At 37.5% G+C, this 17,695-nt stretch overlaps 1 protein-coding gene across 1 annotated transcript in view; it reads left to right on the top strand.

Annotated features, from left to right (window-relative positions):
- LOC121389015 overlaps positions 1 to 17,695 on the top strand; it is a 210,918-nt gene that overhangs the window by 15,087 nt on the left and 178,136 nt on the right. Inside the window, exon 2 of the mRNA XM_041520607.1 lies at positions 14,169 to 14,419. Coding sequence (XP_041376541.1) covers positions 14,169 to 14,419 — 251 coding nt within the window. The remainder of the gene's footprint in view (positions 1 to 14,168; positions 14,420 to 17,695) is intronic.

Raw genomic sequence — 17,695 nt, 5'->3', positions numbered from 1 at the left:
CAAAGGCTGTGGTATGTGCTATCCTGTCCGTGGGATGGTGCATATAAAAGATCCCTTGCTGCTAGTCGAAAAGAGTAGCCCATGAAGTGGTGACAGCGGGTTTGCTCTCTCAATATCTGTGTGGTCCTTAACCATATGTCCAACGCCATATAACTATAAATAAAATGTGTTGAGTGCGTCGTTAAATAAAATATTCCTTCTTTCCTTCCAACTTAATGGTTAAATTTAATGGCACTACTACAGCACATTGATTTATTTATTATCGGCTAATGGACGTCAAACATTTGGTAATTTAGAGATATAGTCTTAGAGAGGAAACCTGCTACATTTTTCCCTTAGTAGATAGGGGTCTTTTATTAAAAAAAAATGTTTGCACCATCCCACAGATAGGATGGCTCATACCACAGCCTTTGATATACCAGTAGTGGTGTACTGACTGAAACAAGAAATAGCCCAATAGGCCCACAGATGGGGATCAATCATAGACCAACTGTGCATCAGGCGAGTACTTAACCACTGGGCCACGTCCCACCCTTTCTAGTCAGTGTTCACTGTGTTAGACAATAAAATCACCTGCTAATAAAAGTAGCTGTATAATAGAGATACCTGCTTGAGCAGATGTGGATGTACATGTACACACGTACCCTATATCATCGTACCCTATATCATCGTACCCTGTATCATCGTACCCTATATCATCGTACCCTATATCATCATACCCTATATCATCGTACATGTACATGTAGATCAGAATTTGTGCTCAAATTACCATCAAATTTTCAACTGTAGCACCTCAATGATCAAAGGTAATACTTTGTATGCCCTATAGAAAATTATTTACAAGACATGTTCGCAGTATGTCACATTCACAAATTAGATCTGACGGACAAAATTGGACAAAATTACTGGCACTAAAGCCCTGAGATTTCTAACCTTATCTTTGAATATCTTTACAAGGTTAAAATAACAATGTGCTCTGGGTCTCTGATAACAATTGTTTAAAAAAAAAAAAAACCTTAGAGGGGCTTATACATGGGCAGGATTTCAACAAACACTCTGCTTTTTCACTCACGCACGTCCTACGGTACATGTGACGCCTAACACCTTGTACTTGGTAACAAAATCACCAACTCGCACAATGGCCGTGAATGGTAATAACTCAAAAGGGTTGGTGCAGTTCGGAGCCAAACAGTTGGTTTAACTTTCAGAATCATTTCAGCTCTGTTTGTTCACTGGGTCTTTAGCCGGCCAAATGGGGTGTAATTGAGATGTACTGGAGTAGGGGGGTTGTCAGTGGCAACAAAAGACCCTCTCAGCATGGCTTCAAAGCATTTTTCCGCTCCGCTACCCTTGAAAGGTTTAATGCCTTTCTAACATACACCCCATGTTAACAGTTTGTGAAGTGCGCTGGAGCGGGGCCTGGCTTGTTGAAAAACCCATTCAACAAGTTCCGAACGCTTTTCTTTTTTTCCCCTCTCCAACGAGACATGTGTCTGTTAATTCTTTCGACTCCAGCAACGATACCACTGTGAGGCTGTTCCAAGAATCTGGTGAAGAAAACTGGCGAGAATCTGGTGAAGAAAACTGGCGCACACTTGGAAATAGATGTTCCTTGGCAGTTACTGTTTGTTTTCCTAGCTGTGAATGCATTTACCAAAAGAACGGAGTCAAAACACACCTGGTCTTTTATCCCTCCACAGTTGCTAATACTGTGTACACATGCATATTTCTCGTACATGCACTTCCTTGTGTGTTGGTAATAAAAGATGATGATGGTAATGATGATGATGACGGTTCTGCTACAGATAGTAATGGTAATGATAACGCAATGACTTACGCATGTTTTTCTTACATTAAACCATTACCGGTTGACTGATACCATCATGTAAGAGCTATAGGCCACAAACCGTGCTAATGTGAAAGGGGTTTAATGTCAGCCAATGCTTTAAATACAAACAAAACATGGTTAATAAAATATTCCTTGCAAAATCAACATTTTTGATGTACCGGTATGCTTTCAGAAGGGCAGAGGGAGGGAGGTACCAAAGAAGAAAGTTAAAAGTTTGTTTTGTTTAATGACACCACTAGAGCACATTGGTGTATTAATCATAGCTAGGCTATTGGATGTCAAACATTTGGTAATTTTTACATATAGTCTTACAAAGGAAACCTGCTATATGTTTCCATTAGTAGCAAGGGATCTTTTATATATGCACCATCCCACGGACAGGATAACACATACCACAGCCTTTGATATATCAGTCATGGTGCACTAGCTGAAATGAGAAATAGTCCAATGGGCCAACTGACGGTGACTGATCCTAGACAGACTGAAGAATATGGTTGATCTGGTTGTGAATGTTTGACAAATGTGAATGGCCCCTAATGTTCCATGCCTTTTCCCAGGATTTGTTTTAAGGTGCATACATTTTTAGCATCAGTTTAACACAAGTGAATTCAAAATAAGTCAGATTTGGGTAGTGGGTTGAAAACAGTTTAGTGTTGCTTTCAAATCAGCAAATCATGTTTTCATTTAATTAAAAATTTATTTTTTATTTTGTTACATTCCCATTGATGAGAACACCATGCATGGTTTTTGATAACACATGGGTTGTTAACACAAGTATGTGTGTTAACAATTTCAAGACATACAACTAGCAGGCGATGACCAGATCAACAGTGCCATGCAGCCAATGAAAAACAACACAGTGGAAATATATTACACTGTGACGTATAGTTAACCTGACAATGATGTGTTTGTGACACATAAGTTCGCTACAAGTGCAACGGCTGTAAATAACTTTTAGTCGAAAAAGATGTTAAAATTCTCTTAAAATCTTTTGGGGGGATATGTAAAGAATAGAATAATACATTTGTGTTCGTTAGATAGCATTTATCTCACAACTCGTTGTTTAATAACATATCAAACTCACTTTCACTCGTTAAATGCATTTTAAAACAACTCGTGAGATAAATGATATCTAACGGCCACTCATGTATTATTCTCTATATATTATTTATTTATCGATAAATAAGACAAAGCGTTTAAATGGCATGCTACGCTATATGGCTCTGGGGAAACCCCTGTGTTCATGTACGGTATATTGCAGTTTGATGTAAAATCATCTTCATATTGTTAAACTAAAGCTAATAATAACAAAACACTGGACAATCTGATTTGCTTTGACTTTTTATTTATTACTTAAATACAAGCTTCACTGATCATCTTGTAACATAATTATAGGATATTAAACAAGCTTCAATTTTTTTATCATGTTTATGTCCTGAGTGAAATAATTTTCAGTTGTCACGAGCTTTAGCGACGTTCCTGTAAGGTGGTATAGTGCACTAATCGATGACGTCATCATATGACGTTGAAGTGATACGTCCCACTTGAAGTTCTAGTGGGACGTATCACTTTGATATGTACCAAGATATTTTTAACCATATGGGTAATAAATTGTAGTTTGATGTGAATTCATCTTCATATAAATTAAAGCTAATAATAACAAAACACACTTTCTGGTAACCCGTAAACATGTCTGGTTTGCTTTACCTTTTTCTTTATTACTTATACACGATTCACCGATACCATCATGTGATGTGTATTACCAGTTTGACATTAATTCATCTTCCTATGAATTAAAGTTAAGATACATTTTTTACAAGGTTCATTGATACTTAATCTAACATATTACGGATTGTCGTGACTTCATCTCGGGGAAACATGTTGTTTAGTATCACATCACGATTCGCTACGCACGTTTCAGAGATTGCTACACAATTTTAAGACATTAAACAGTAATTGCTAATCATTTTTCAATTGATTAAAAAAAATTCAATTGATTAGAAATGTTGTTAATCAAGATTTTGAAAACAAAATATTCTCTGCATCTTCATATAAATTAGAGCTGATAATAAGCAAACACAAATAATTATCATTTATCTTTTTTAAAATTAATATAACATTATATACCATAAGGTTAATTTGTTATGTATGGACAGAATTTAGATTGACTTAATACATGTATATCAATATTCTGAATGTTTATTAAATTCTGCTACTCCATATTACTAAGTTCTTGGTCTTAACAGCCAAGAGAGAGAATATTCTTCCATCATGTGTATTTCATAATGAACTGTGGCATGGTGCATATATATGATCCCTTGCTACATGTATTAATGGAAAAAGTCCAGCAGGTTTCTGCTCCAATATTATATGTAAGAATTACCAAATGTTTGACATCCAACAGCTGATAATTAATAAGTCAATGTGCTCTAGTGGTGTCGTTAAACAAAACAAACTAATGGTCTCTGGTGGGGTTCACAATCCACATTTTTATCAATATCTATATCTATACTCTTCAAAAAAAGAAACGCAAAAGGGTACAAATGGGTTATAACTCCGATTTTATGTTTCATACCGGTTCATGCTTTGTGAATATAAGGTCATTGCATGTCCCAAACACATTCCCACGGTTACATTCGATAAAACGCAGCTACTGTACAATAAAGTTCCAAAATGTGAATATTCGCAAAAACGCAGCCACGTGCAAACCATGTCACCACTGCACGTGCGTTGTCTGCACGTGCAACATGAACACCGACAGTATAAAAGTGCAGGGTGTCGCTTGCCTGGCCTCTGTATCTGGCCGACAGTTGACAATCCAGGACATGCCACGTCTCAGTGAACCGCAGAGAAACAATGCCATCGGCCGACTAGACGCAGGCGAATCCAGAACGGCCGTTGCCAGGGCATTCCATGTGTCCCCAAGCACCATCTCCAGACTGTGGGACCGTTACCAGCAACATGGATCAACACGTGACCTCCCTAGATCCAGTCGACCACGGGTCACTACCCCCGGGCAGGACCGCTACATCTGGGTACGCCACCTTCGGGAACGATTGACTACTGCCACCTCCACAGCCGCAGCAATACCAGGTTTGCGCAGGATATCCGACCAGACCGTACGGAACCGCCTACGTGAGGTAGGAATTCGTGCCAGACGTCCAGTTCGAGGTGTCATCTTAACACCACAACACCGTCGACTCCGACTGCAGTGGTGCCAGATTCATCGACAATGGCCTCAACTGCGATGGAGACAGGTGTGGTTCAGTGACGAGTCCGATTTCTGCTCCGACGTCATGATGGAAGATGTCGCGTGTATAGGCGTCGTGGTGAACGTTATGCGGCAAACTGCGTGCAGGAAGTGGACAGATTCGGCGGGGGTAGTGTCATGGTGTGGGCAGCCATCTCACACACTGGCAGAACTGACCTGGTCCACGTGCAGGGCAACCTGAATGCACAGGGCTACATTGACCAGATCCTCCGGCCACACATCGTTCCAGTTATGGCCAACGCCAACGCAGTGTTCCAACATGACAACGCCAGGCCTCACACAGCACGTCTCACAACGGCTTTCCTACAGAACAACAACATTAATGTCCTTCCTTGGCCATCGATATCACCGGATTTGAACCCAATTGAGCATCTATGGGACGAGTTGGACCGACGCCTCCGACAGCGACAACCACAGCCCCAGACCCTGCCCGAGCTGGCAGCAGCCTTGCAGGCCGAGTGGGCCACCATCCCCCGGGACGTCATCCGTACTCTGGTTGCTTCAATGGGCAGGCGGTGCCAGGCAGTTGTCAACACACGCGGAGGCCACACCCAGTATTGACTCCAGATGACCTTGACCTTGGTGGTGTGTCCTATCACTTACTCACAATGGACTAGAGTGAATTGTGAACAATCCTGCAACATTTGGTAATTATCGGACTCACCATTCAATAATTAAATCAATTCTCCAAATGTTACGACAATGTGGTTTTGCGTTTCTTCTTTTGAAGAGTATATATACAGTGGAAAACAAAAACAGCACATTTTCATCTTCTTTCATTCTGTAGTAGCCAAGCTTTTAATCTTTTAACTACATTTAACATTTTTGTGAGATTTGATCTGTTTTTAAAAAGTCATTTTCCTGTCATTTTTCCTACAGTGTGATTCTGAACCTTTGTAAAAATTCTTACATTGTTCAAAGTGGCCAAACTGTCTTTACAACCCTCGGAGATTCATTCTTCCATGACTGTATTTATTAACATTTGTGGGATTTTGTTTTAAATTTAAGCCATTTTCCCATCCTTTTCCCTACAGTGTGTTTCTGAACCTTTGTGGGGCAGGATGTAGCCCAGTGGTAGAGCACTCGCTCGATGTGCAGTCGGTCTGGGATTGATCTCCATTGGTGGACCCATTGGGCTATTTCTCATTCCAGCCAGTGCATCACAACTGGTATATCAAAGGCTGTGGTATGTACTACCCTGTCTGTGGAATGGTGCATATAAAAGATCCCTTGCTGTTAATTGAAAAGAGTAGCCCATGAAGTGGTAACAGCGGGTTTCCTCTCTCAATATCTGTGTGGTCCTTAATCATATGTCTGATGCCATATAACCGTAAATAAAATGTGCTGAGTGCATCGTTAAATAAAACTTTCCTTTCTTTCTTTCTGAACCTTTGTAAAATTTGCACATTCAGGGCTAGCTCTCAGTGATCAAAACATTTCATCAGATTATCTCAAAAATGCAAAACCTACAGTTATTTTACAACGTATTATCAATCATTACATCATTTGTTTTGCCAAATTAAAATCAAATTCACCAACTATTCTTAAAATTCGCAATTCGCGAATTTGGTGAGTGGCAGAGCCAGCCCTGACATTGTTCAACCAGCCTCGGTGGTGTCGTGGTTAAGCCATCGGACTACAGGCTGGTAGGTACAAGGTTCTCAGCCCGGTACCGGCTCCAACCCAGAGCGTTTTCTTAAGGGCTGAATAGATACGTGCAAGGCCACTACACCCTCTTCTCTCTCACTAACCACTAACCAGCTAATAACTAACCCACTGTCCTGGATAGCTGAGATGTGTATGCCCAGGACAGCATGCTTGAACCTTAATTGGGTATAGGCACAGAAATAAGTTGAATGAAATGACATTGTTCAAAGTGGCCAAACTTTGTCTTAATACAAACCTCAGAGATATATTGTTTCTGTATGTATTTTTTAACCAACCCTAGCTTGGCAGTTTGTGTTTCTAAACCTCCATCTTCAAGTCCTAAGCGAGGAGGCCCCAGATAAGGATGTGATGAAAGGTGGAGTCATGGTGATACTTTATCTCCCAGACAGGTCTGCCATGTTGGTCCTTGCACACATCTGAACACAACCAAATGGCTATGCAGCTGTATGTTGTGTATCTACTGCTTGCCAATTCTGTTACAGTCAGAAATATGATTCCAGTATAATCTGTCTGCAAAACGAAACTTTCAAAGCAATCTAGAATTACGATGATCACTCCATTGGCAGATATAGATTTATGTGTTGGACAGTTTTGAGATTTGATAACCTGCTTGCAATATTTTTGGAAGAATCATCAAGTTGGATGATGGTTGGTGTTGGTGCTGAATATACTGTATACATAAATAATGATAAATATTAGCACTGTTAAAGACCAGGGCCCAATTTCACAAACCATCGTAATCCTAGTTTTGCACGTAAATGTAAATCTACGACTAAACCACAATTCTTATTACTATTATAGTACAACAAATATAGTTAGAAATGCACATAGTTCATTTTCTTTTGTCTTTAAAATGCTCCGTCTTCCGTAATGATGCAATTTTCTGCGTGAAATAGACGCCAAACCCATGTAAACGCACAGCCGGTATAACTGCTAGTAGCAGACGTAAACTTACGATCTTTAGTGAAATAGGCCCCAGGAACTAAAAGGAAGAAATTAAAACAATCTGTTGGCTTGCTGTTATCATTGCATGATGAACTGATGATCTTGGTAGCATTGTGCTTATAATCCAGCATGTTGGAACTAAAAAGAAGAAATTAAAACAATCTTTTGGCTTGCTATTATTATTTCACGATAAACTGATGATCTTGGTAGCATTGTGCTTATAATCCAGCATGTAGGAACTAAAAAGAAGAAATTAAAACAATCTTTTTGGCTTGCTATTATTATTTCACGATAAACTGATGATCTTGGTAGCATTGTGCTTATAATCCAGCATGTTGGAACTAAAAAGAAGAAATTAAAACAATCTTTTGGCTTGCTATTATTATTTCACGATAAACTGATGATCTTGGTAGCATTGTGTTTATAATCCAGCATGTAGGAACTAAAAAGAAGAAATTAAAACAATCTTTTGGCTTGCTATTATTATTTCACGATAAACTGATGATCTTGGTAGCATTGTGCTTATAATCCAGCATGTAAGTTTAAAGTTAAAAAAGTTTTAAAGTTTGTTTTGTTTAACAACACCACTAGAGCATATTGATTTATTAATCATTGGCTATTTTCATGTTGGACATTAGGTAATTTTTAGTTATAAATAGTCTTAGAGGAAACCTGCTACATTTTTCCATTAGCAGCAAGGGCTTTTTAAATGCACTTTCTCACAGACATGATAGCACATACCATGTCCTTTGATATACCAATTGTGGTGCATTGGATGGGATGGAAAAAACCTAGTCAGACAGGGCTTGAAACTCGCAAAAAAAATGGTGGCCCAAAAAGTAATAATGGATGTTTGCAAATTATGGCAAGAGAACCACGAACAAGATTTTGATGTGGAATACAAATAATAATAGTGGCTCATATGTTATACCTCTAAAGAAGATTGCCCACATAATAATAGTGGCTCATATGTTATACCTCTAAAGAAGATTGCCCACATAATAATAGTGGCTCATATGTTATACCTCTAAAGAAGATTGCCCACATAATAATAGTGGCTCATATGTTATACCTCTAAAGAAGATTGCCCACATAATAATAGTGGCTCATATGTTATACCTCTAAAGAAGATTGCCCACATAATAATAGTGGCTCATATGTTATACCTCTAAAGAAAATTGCCCACATAATATTATTTCGGCGACTAACACCATTATTATTTTAATATTTAAGTCGCCCAAACGGGACATTGGTCACATTTGGCTACCTGACCACAGGCCGTTTCGAGCTCTGGTCAGAGAATGGGTCCACTGTATTAACTAACCATTAACTCCTGACTAGGACACACAGAGGCTGTATGTTTGAGGTGTGTGCATACAAGTATAGGACAGTGTGCTTAACTGAACCGAAATTGGTTTTAAATTTAAGCACAAAATTAATTTAAAATGAACATTGGTAATTGAATTCAGATTTGCTAATGTTTTAAGAAGAGAACATGAAATAGAAGTAAAAAATACTAGTATAAAGGACTGAAGTCCAAAAAATGCTCTTACGGAGTTGGAGATTGGCTTCACAATGGGCAAATAACAAATTTGGTTTGAGGACATATGGTCTAGTTAGAGTTAGTGATTTCTCTAGAAATTTGGCACGGCATGGTAGACCAAACACTTTTGGGGCATTTTCACCATTTTCGGGGCACTTGTTTTTCAGTAAAAATACACAAAAATTAATTGCAATAAACATTAAGGTAAGTTATGTGCTTGCTTTAATAAATGAATGGCAAAAGATATAAAAGGCATATTTTATTAATTAATAATACCTTTTAGGGTGTTTTATAAAGGCAATTTTAGAATTAATTAGTGAAAAAGGCTTGTTTAATCTCAGGGCAGCATGGTGCTGATTAAGGTAAGATTGTGCTAGACTATTGAGGCATGGTGCTGCACCATGCTAAAACAAGCGAGGGAAAACTAATTAGAGTACTGGTAGAAACCATAGTGGCCACGTGTGTATACTCAATAAGTTGTGTCTTCCCATTTGCAGAATGATTGTAGGATAAGAATATTACCTACATACATAGATATGTTGTTTCTGGCAGTTGTCCTGCAAGTTGTTTGAACAATTTCAGTATACTCTTTTCTCATCTTGCCTGCGGTGCGAGAAATTTGTTGATCAAGTGTTTTCCATTGATTGTTAGTAAAAAACATGTTGACGTTCATGTCTTAACTGTTTATTTTGTGCTATGGCGTATGGCAGAATTACATATTTACCATTTTTAGCATTTTTCCTGTAATAAGTGAGCAAGTTATGTTATTATTTCCATGCTGGCACGTGCTTGTTTTGGAAGTGAGTTTGTTGTCTTTGTAAACATCATTTAAGAAGGACTTATAATTGCTATAGAGAAACAATGAATGCACATTTCCAGTGCATTGGTATATGTTAAGACACTCTTGTTTGATTGAATATTTACACAAACAGGGATAGCTAACTCTGGATCAGCAGAAAATTTCACCAAATTATATATTAAACTTCAAAAATTGTAGAAACCCAGATATTTTCTAACAAAATATCAATTATTTAATGAAATTATTTCACCAAATTAAAATAAAATTTGCCAATTGTGTTTTAATTTCGCAATTGGTGAATTTGGCAAGTGCCAGAGCTGGCCCTGACACAAACATTTTCTCTTTTGGTCCCTCAGTATTGCTGCCCACCCACTAATGCACCCCAACTGAATCCTTTTCTCATCTCCCTTGACAATAAATATCCATATTTGTTCATCATTATTTGACTTCCAAGTTGAAATCCTATCTTTTTATTTTTCATTAAAAAGCACATCTAGCGCTTGTCTTTTATGGCTACAAGTTTTGGTCACTGGAACTTCACTTTACGTGACAGAATGTTCTAACCTTTACTTGGGATTTAGTGGATCACAGAATTTACTCAGTGGACCCCAGAACTATATACATGTAGTGTAGCTCTGCTTCAGCCTGAACATTTCACCAAATTATCTATGAAACTTGAAAAATTGCAGGAACCCATTTTCTTTGCTATAAAATATCAGCCATTACCTAAAATTATGTTGCCATATTAAAAAAAAAAATTCAGCATTTTAAAATATTTTTGCAATTGGTGAATTTGACAAGTGGTATAGCTATTCCAAGCCTCATGTCTCAAAAATAATATACTTTCCTACAGACAGGACAACACATACCATGGCCTTTGACATACCAGTCATGGGGCATATACTGGTTGGGATGTTTAAATTATAACATCTAAAATACCCCAATTCAAAACTGCTGCGGTGTCATTAAATTAAACATTCCTTTTTTCTCTTTTGTAGTTGTTGCATGGTTAATTTGTTGCTTACGAACGTTTTGTTGTTACAATAACATGCTTTCATCTTTAAGATTAATCATCAAATTGTGAATGATTTATTATTAATATCAAAAGAAAGATTTTCCTTGCATAAAGATTTATGAGACAGCTGTCAATAAATCGTTTCCTTTGATGTATGTTTTATTGGACAGTGTAGATAAATATTTAAGTATGTAAGTGTTAACCATTTCCCCTTTTACTCATCTTGATTACATTTTGTGTGACATTAAATGTATGTTATTATCTAGTTTAGAAAAACCCCATAATTAAATTGTATTTCAGCACACTGCAGGCCTGTACCATATAAAAAACCCACCAATCTACAGTAGATATATATATGTTGTTGTTTTTTTAAATTGAACAGTCACTTTATTTTTTTAAAAAGAATAAGTTCCCGCTCCCTTCAGCATGTCAGGGTTGACGCTAGGCTAGAAAAACAGGGAGAAGTGACTTCTCACTCTAGACACATTAGGGAGAAGTAATACAGAATTGTTTAAGAGAGAAAAGGAAGGAATGAAATGTTTTATTTAATGACACACTCAACACATTTTACATACCCCGGCCTTTGTTACACCAGTTGTGGAGCACTGGCTGGCACGAGAAATAGCCCAATGGGGCCACCGACGGGGATCGATCCTAGACCAACCGCGCATCAGGTGAGCGCTGTGCCACTGAGCTACGTTCTGCCCCCATGTTAAGAGAGAGAATGCAAGTTTAAATGACAGTAGTACCAATAGTATTCCAAACTATACAAATCAACTAAGAATTATATAGACTATATAGACCAGCTATCCAGTTGTGTACTCGATGCTCGCACCATCCAGGCATGCGAAATGGGAAGAGTTTTCGAGGGTTGAAACCCCTCCCTGGTAAAGCAAACTTTCTCCTTTTTTTTTTCAATATATTTTCTAGAGGAGCTAGACTCTACCCCCCCCCCCACTATAAACTTTGGTCAGTACAGTCTAGACACACACCCCCCCCCCCCCCACCACGCCCTGCTAAAATTCCTGCACACGTGCTGCCATCCCACCATACATGAACAGTGGAACAGGTGTAATAGCAGACTACAGCTTGGTGGGGGACAATCACAGGGCTAACTCTGGGTGAGCAAGATATTTTGCCAAAGTGTCTATTAATCTTGAAAAATTGCAGAAATCAACAATTATATTCTTTAAATAAAATGTCAATTATTACATGAAATGTTTTCGCCAAAATAAGATAAAATTTGCGAACTGCTTTAAAAATTCGCAATTGGCGAATTTGGCCAAGTGCCAAAACTATCCCTGCATCACCTGTCAATACACACCATTTTACCTCAAGTAAATATTAATTTCAGGAGTAGCTGTCAGGTGTCTAACTCCCTTTATCTGCTACTTCGTGAGCTTGCATTTTAAGAAATATTTTTCTCTTAAACATAAATATTATTAATAAATGTCAAACATTCACATATATATAACTTTTGAGATAAATACATGGTTATTTAGATTACAAAAATGGATATTCATTAAATTTAAACTGAAATAAAGAAATAGCTTGATAACATTTACTGATGTAGATGTACTTTAAAAAATATCAGTCTAGCATATTTATATTCTGATAAAATAATGTTTATAAATGCATGAAATATACAAGTAAATGGAATATTCTTGGAGAAAAAGTAATTGATTAACAAATATTTACCATATGTGTCCGTTTTGAGTGAAATCTAATTAAGATTCAGCTGCCCAAATGTCCAAACTGAACAGATCCTAATTTGTTAGTGTAAGCACTGAAACCCACTTCTGCCAGATATCAGCCAATAAAAAACAAAAATGGTAACGGAATATTTTGATCTCAAACAATTTAGCCATATTTGAGATATATGTAGCAGCTACTTAAACTACTTCATGCAGGCATGCCAATTTGTGAAGCTAAAGAAACATGTCATACATGTGCCACTATTATAGTTCCTTTTAGAAGCAAAATGATATAAAACTAATATGACACATTAATAACAGGGGGTGGGATGTAGCCCAGTGGTAAAGCGTTCGTCTGACGCACAGTCTGTCTGGGATCCATCCCCGTTGGTGGGCCCATTGGGCTATTTTTCATCCCAGCCAGTGCACCATGACTGGTATATTAAAGGTCGTGGTATGTGCTGCCCTGTGTGGGAAGGTACATATACAAGATCCCTTGCTACTAATGGAAAGATGTAACAGGTTTCTTCTCTATGATTGTCAAAATGACCATATGTTTGACATCCAATATAGCCGATGATTATTAAATCAGTGTGCTCTAGTGGTGTCGTTCAACAAAACAAAACAAACATTAATAACACTAAAATATGTGTATTTCTTTCTAAACGTACTGATTAGACATGTCAGTATCTGAATGGGATTTATGCATAGTTCTTTGTTAGCATTCGGAAAATAAAGGAAGTGACCTCATACATGTTCTTCTTTTTCACTGTTGCAATCTGTTTAGGCTATATCCAGTAGGATGCATGCTGGTCTATATAAAACGATGCCGTACTGCACCACACTTACACCCCCAAAACAACAATCCCAGGGTATTATGCTATATGTTTAATAAAGAGTAAAAGTAGGATTAGATTGAATGCTTCTATCAACAACAACAACAACAGCAAGCCATTGACTTACTAGTATTCAGAAGGCTCTTTTTAAAAGTTTTTTTTCTCTCAGATATATATATATATATAGCATGATTACTTTATATTAACAAAAAAACCCAGTGCTTGCATTTTAATCATGGCATTTGTGACCATTGTTGTTGATTTTTATTTGAGGGGGGGGGGGGGGGTGTTTAGGATTTTTGTCTTATTCTTTATGATGTTATGGAAAAAAAATAAAATGCATAAGGTCATGCATCAATACACCACATTTTAAAAATTAAATGCTGAATTTACAAATTTCTTGAACGCAGATGTTTAAGCATGTTAAATGCATGTAGTTACACACGTGTAAGTCTAAGACTGGCTTTGTAAATCTGGCCCTAATAATTTGGTAACAGTCATTTTATGATTTACATTGATTTCATTATTTTTTTAAATTATTATTTCAGATTTCATGCAAAATCCTGACTGTGCGGACAGCAAGTATTTAGGAGGAGCGACAGTGTTCTCCCACAACCTGAAGCAAAACATTACATACAGTTCGCCCATAGAGTGTTCCATGACGTTCAGAGCTCAAAACAAAAACTGGAAACTTATGTTGCGAATGTTGGAATTGGATATACCAGACAGAACACCTAAGGGGATTTGTAATGACGCACTTTATTTCTTCGATGGTGAGAGTCACCTTACACGAGCCATGGTAAGTAACAGGAACACTCAAGAAAAAAGAAATACATTTTGCATCTTAGATCAGGCTTGTACATGGCGGTCAGGGCTACATTTTGTAGCTCTGGAAGTGTGCAGAAAATTTTGCTAAATTATCTATTAAACTTCAAAAATGGCAAAAAACCCACTTATTTTCTTTCAGAATAACAATTATTACATGAAATTATTTCGCCAAATTAAAATAAAATTCGCCAGTTATTTATAAAATTCTTATTGTGTGTGTGTTGGGTACACAAAAGCATGTGCAGGAATTAATGTAGGGAGGGTGTAGACTGTGGTGAGCAAAGTTTATGGGTGAAGGGGGTCTAGTCATGTTTCCCCCAAAATATATTGAAAAAAAGATCTTTTTGTTTAAGTGGGGGATTTCATTTCTCAACTCCACCCCCACATCTGATACCTGACACTCTTCCTTCCTCATGGATCAGTGATGTTCACTTTTTGAAGAAAAAAATATTTACAGCAGTCTTTTACAATGTCTGCACTCAAAAGATCCTTTTTTTCCAAGAGTTTTCGATCCCAACACCCCCCTCCCCCCCAAAAAAAAAGCTTATGCATTAGCTTATACATAAAATAGATCCCGTTTTTATGTTTTATATATGTACTATCATTTTATAACAGTATATTGAACATGTAAGAAATATATTTTTTGTTTTGTATTTCTTGGTGATAAAAATAGTGATTGATCTTTCTTTCCCACCTTACTGTAATTATTAAGTAAATGATTATAATCCATACATTTGTGACATATGAACTTACTGAAGAAGGTTAACAAGATGATGCTTGGTGTTTGAGTGTAATTTGTCTGAGGTGCAGTAAGTCATAGGATCGATTCTGCTCTATGGATAAGTGTGCCTGATGACTAATGTATCAAATGCCATGGTGTATGTATATATATATATATATATATATATATATATATATATATGTGTGTGTGTGGTGTGTGTGGGGATGTGCATATACATGTATAAAAGACCCCTTGCTGCTAGGTAGGTAGGAACAGTCTTATGAAACTAATTAACATTCCTTGCCTTTCTTTTTTCACATACGTACATATGTACATGTGTATGTTTAAACACATCATAGCAGTAACATGTGCCAAGTAAAACAGTTAAACAAAATATACATTTCTTTTTATGTTTGTTTGTGGGTGTTTCGTTTTTTTCCTAATCTAACATGTATAACATGTTCAGTCCATTAGTTCTGAAAAACAATGTGAGTTTTGGAATGTTTGGAATATTCTAAACTGTCAGCTGAGGGGTGATGGATCACAGGAAAAATCGTCCTTGATTGACTCAATTTGTGGACTCGTATCCCATATCTGGTTGTGGTATGTACTCTTCTGTCTGTGGGAAAGACTGGAAAGTGCATATAAAAGATCTAGGAGTATGTTTCTCTGTCTATCTCTGTCTGTCTGTCTGTCTATCTCTCTCTCTCTCTCTCTCTCTCTCTCTCTCTCTCTCTCTCTCTCTCTCTCTCTCTCTCTCTCTCTCTCTCTCTCTCTCTCTCTCTCTCTCTCTCTCTGTCTATGTCTATGTCTATATCTCTCTCTGTGTGTGTATGTTTCTTTCTTTTGTACTCTGTCTTTGTGTGTCTGTCTCTGTCTGTCTGTCTGTATGTCTGTTTCTCTCTCTAAATATCACTCTCTCTCTGTCACTCTCTCTGTCTCCCTGTCTCTATCTCCCTGTATCTCTCTCTCTCCTCCCTCCCCCCCCCCCCCCCGCTCTCTCTCTCTCTCTCTCTCTTCTCTCTCTCTCTCTCTCTCTCTCTCTCTCTCTCTCTCTCTCTCTCTCTCTTAATCTCTTTCTCAATCTCACTCATTTTCTTTTTTAACCAAGTGTTAAAAAACCCATGTTAGACACCAAAAAATTACAATTGCAAATTTACTGAGGTGTCATTAAACAAACATTACTTTCCTTTCTTCTAAACCCAATCCATCGAGATTTAATAACACTGGCAGCTAGTAAATCTTGTTCTGATATGTGCCAATAAAGCTGAGATCACACAGGTTCTCCTTACAAAACACAGGACACACGCACAAGTAATTCCGAGTCTACAGCAGAAGTAATAAAGACGCCTTAACACCAGTTATCAGATCTCCGTAACCCGCTTGGGGCCACAGATGCAGAAAAGAAATGTTGTAGATTTTCCGCACCATTAACAATCGTCTCTCTAGCCAACATCTTATCATTCCTCGGAGAGATCACAAAGTTGTAAAACTCGCGGGCCGAAAAAAATGATTATCTTTTACGAGGTAAAAATTGACTGGCTGTTACGCTTGTCATTGTAACAATTTTCTCCTTTTCGTCATGGCTTGATGTATCATCAGCCATGTTCACCAAGCCTGACATCCATTGAACTGAAGAAAAAGTAGTCTGAGAGATTATTTTGTATGTGGGTGTGTGTACATGTATCTGGGTTAAGGGGTTATCCAGAAAATTTTGTTATCATTTCATCTGTGACAGGCTTTTGTTGGGAAAAGATCATGACCCCGTTGACCTTGATGATTCGTATCTGTAGACCTCTGCCCATGGTTCCTCATTCTTAATGTGGCAAACATTGACAACTTTGCTTCATTAGAAGAACATTAGTTGAACAGTAATAAAGTTTATCGATTGGCCAAGCCTCATAGCACATTCAAACATTACCTGACAATAAATTTGTCATGGGGCATTGAGGCCGCTTAACGGCATAGAGATAGAGTGTTTTTACACAGGGTTTTATATCCTCGTAAAATTTTCTTTGCCACCAGAGGTCGAGATGCATTGATGTTGACTTAGTCGCTTTATGTGCTGTGTGGGGTTGCCGTGTTTGTAAATGCTTGTTTAATGTTATTCTGTGAATGGGACGGAAGGAAGGGCTCCCTCCCGACAAGCATGTCTTGTTAGAGCTGTTACTTTCTTAAAGTACACTCACACCTGCTTTTGTGGCCACCTCCTTTAAGTGGCCACCTGTGTTAATGAAGCTTAATGAGGCCATCATACTACTCTCCTATTCTCTTACAACCAGAACTGCGGCCTAATTCACAAAGCTCTTTTAAGCTCTTTTAAGCAGCATTTCATTGTTCATCTATGTCTTTTTGCAGTGAAAGGTCACAAAGTTGTGTCCTTTCTTTGTGAGAAAATGAAAGTAATACATGACCTGTATGTGATATTTGTTATATTTTTAAAATTATTATTATTTTTATTATGTCTCTTTGTGGGTAACATGCATTTAATAGGAGTAAATGCAAAGCTGTATAAATTATACAGAC

This window comes from Gigantopelta aegis, chromosome 14 (genome assembly GCF_016097555.1).
Source record: "Gigantopelta aegis isolate Gae_Host chromosome 14, Gae_host_genome, whole genome shotgun sequence".
Lineage (NCBI taxonomy): Eukaryota > Metazoa > Mollusca > Gastropoda > Neomphalida > Peltospiridae > Gigantopelta > Gigantopelta aegis.
This window is presented reverse-complemented; position numbering and strand designations above follow the sequence as displayed.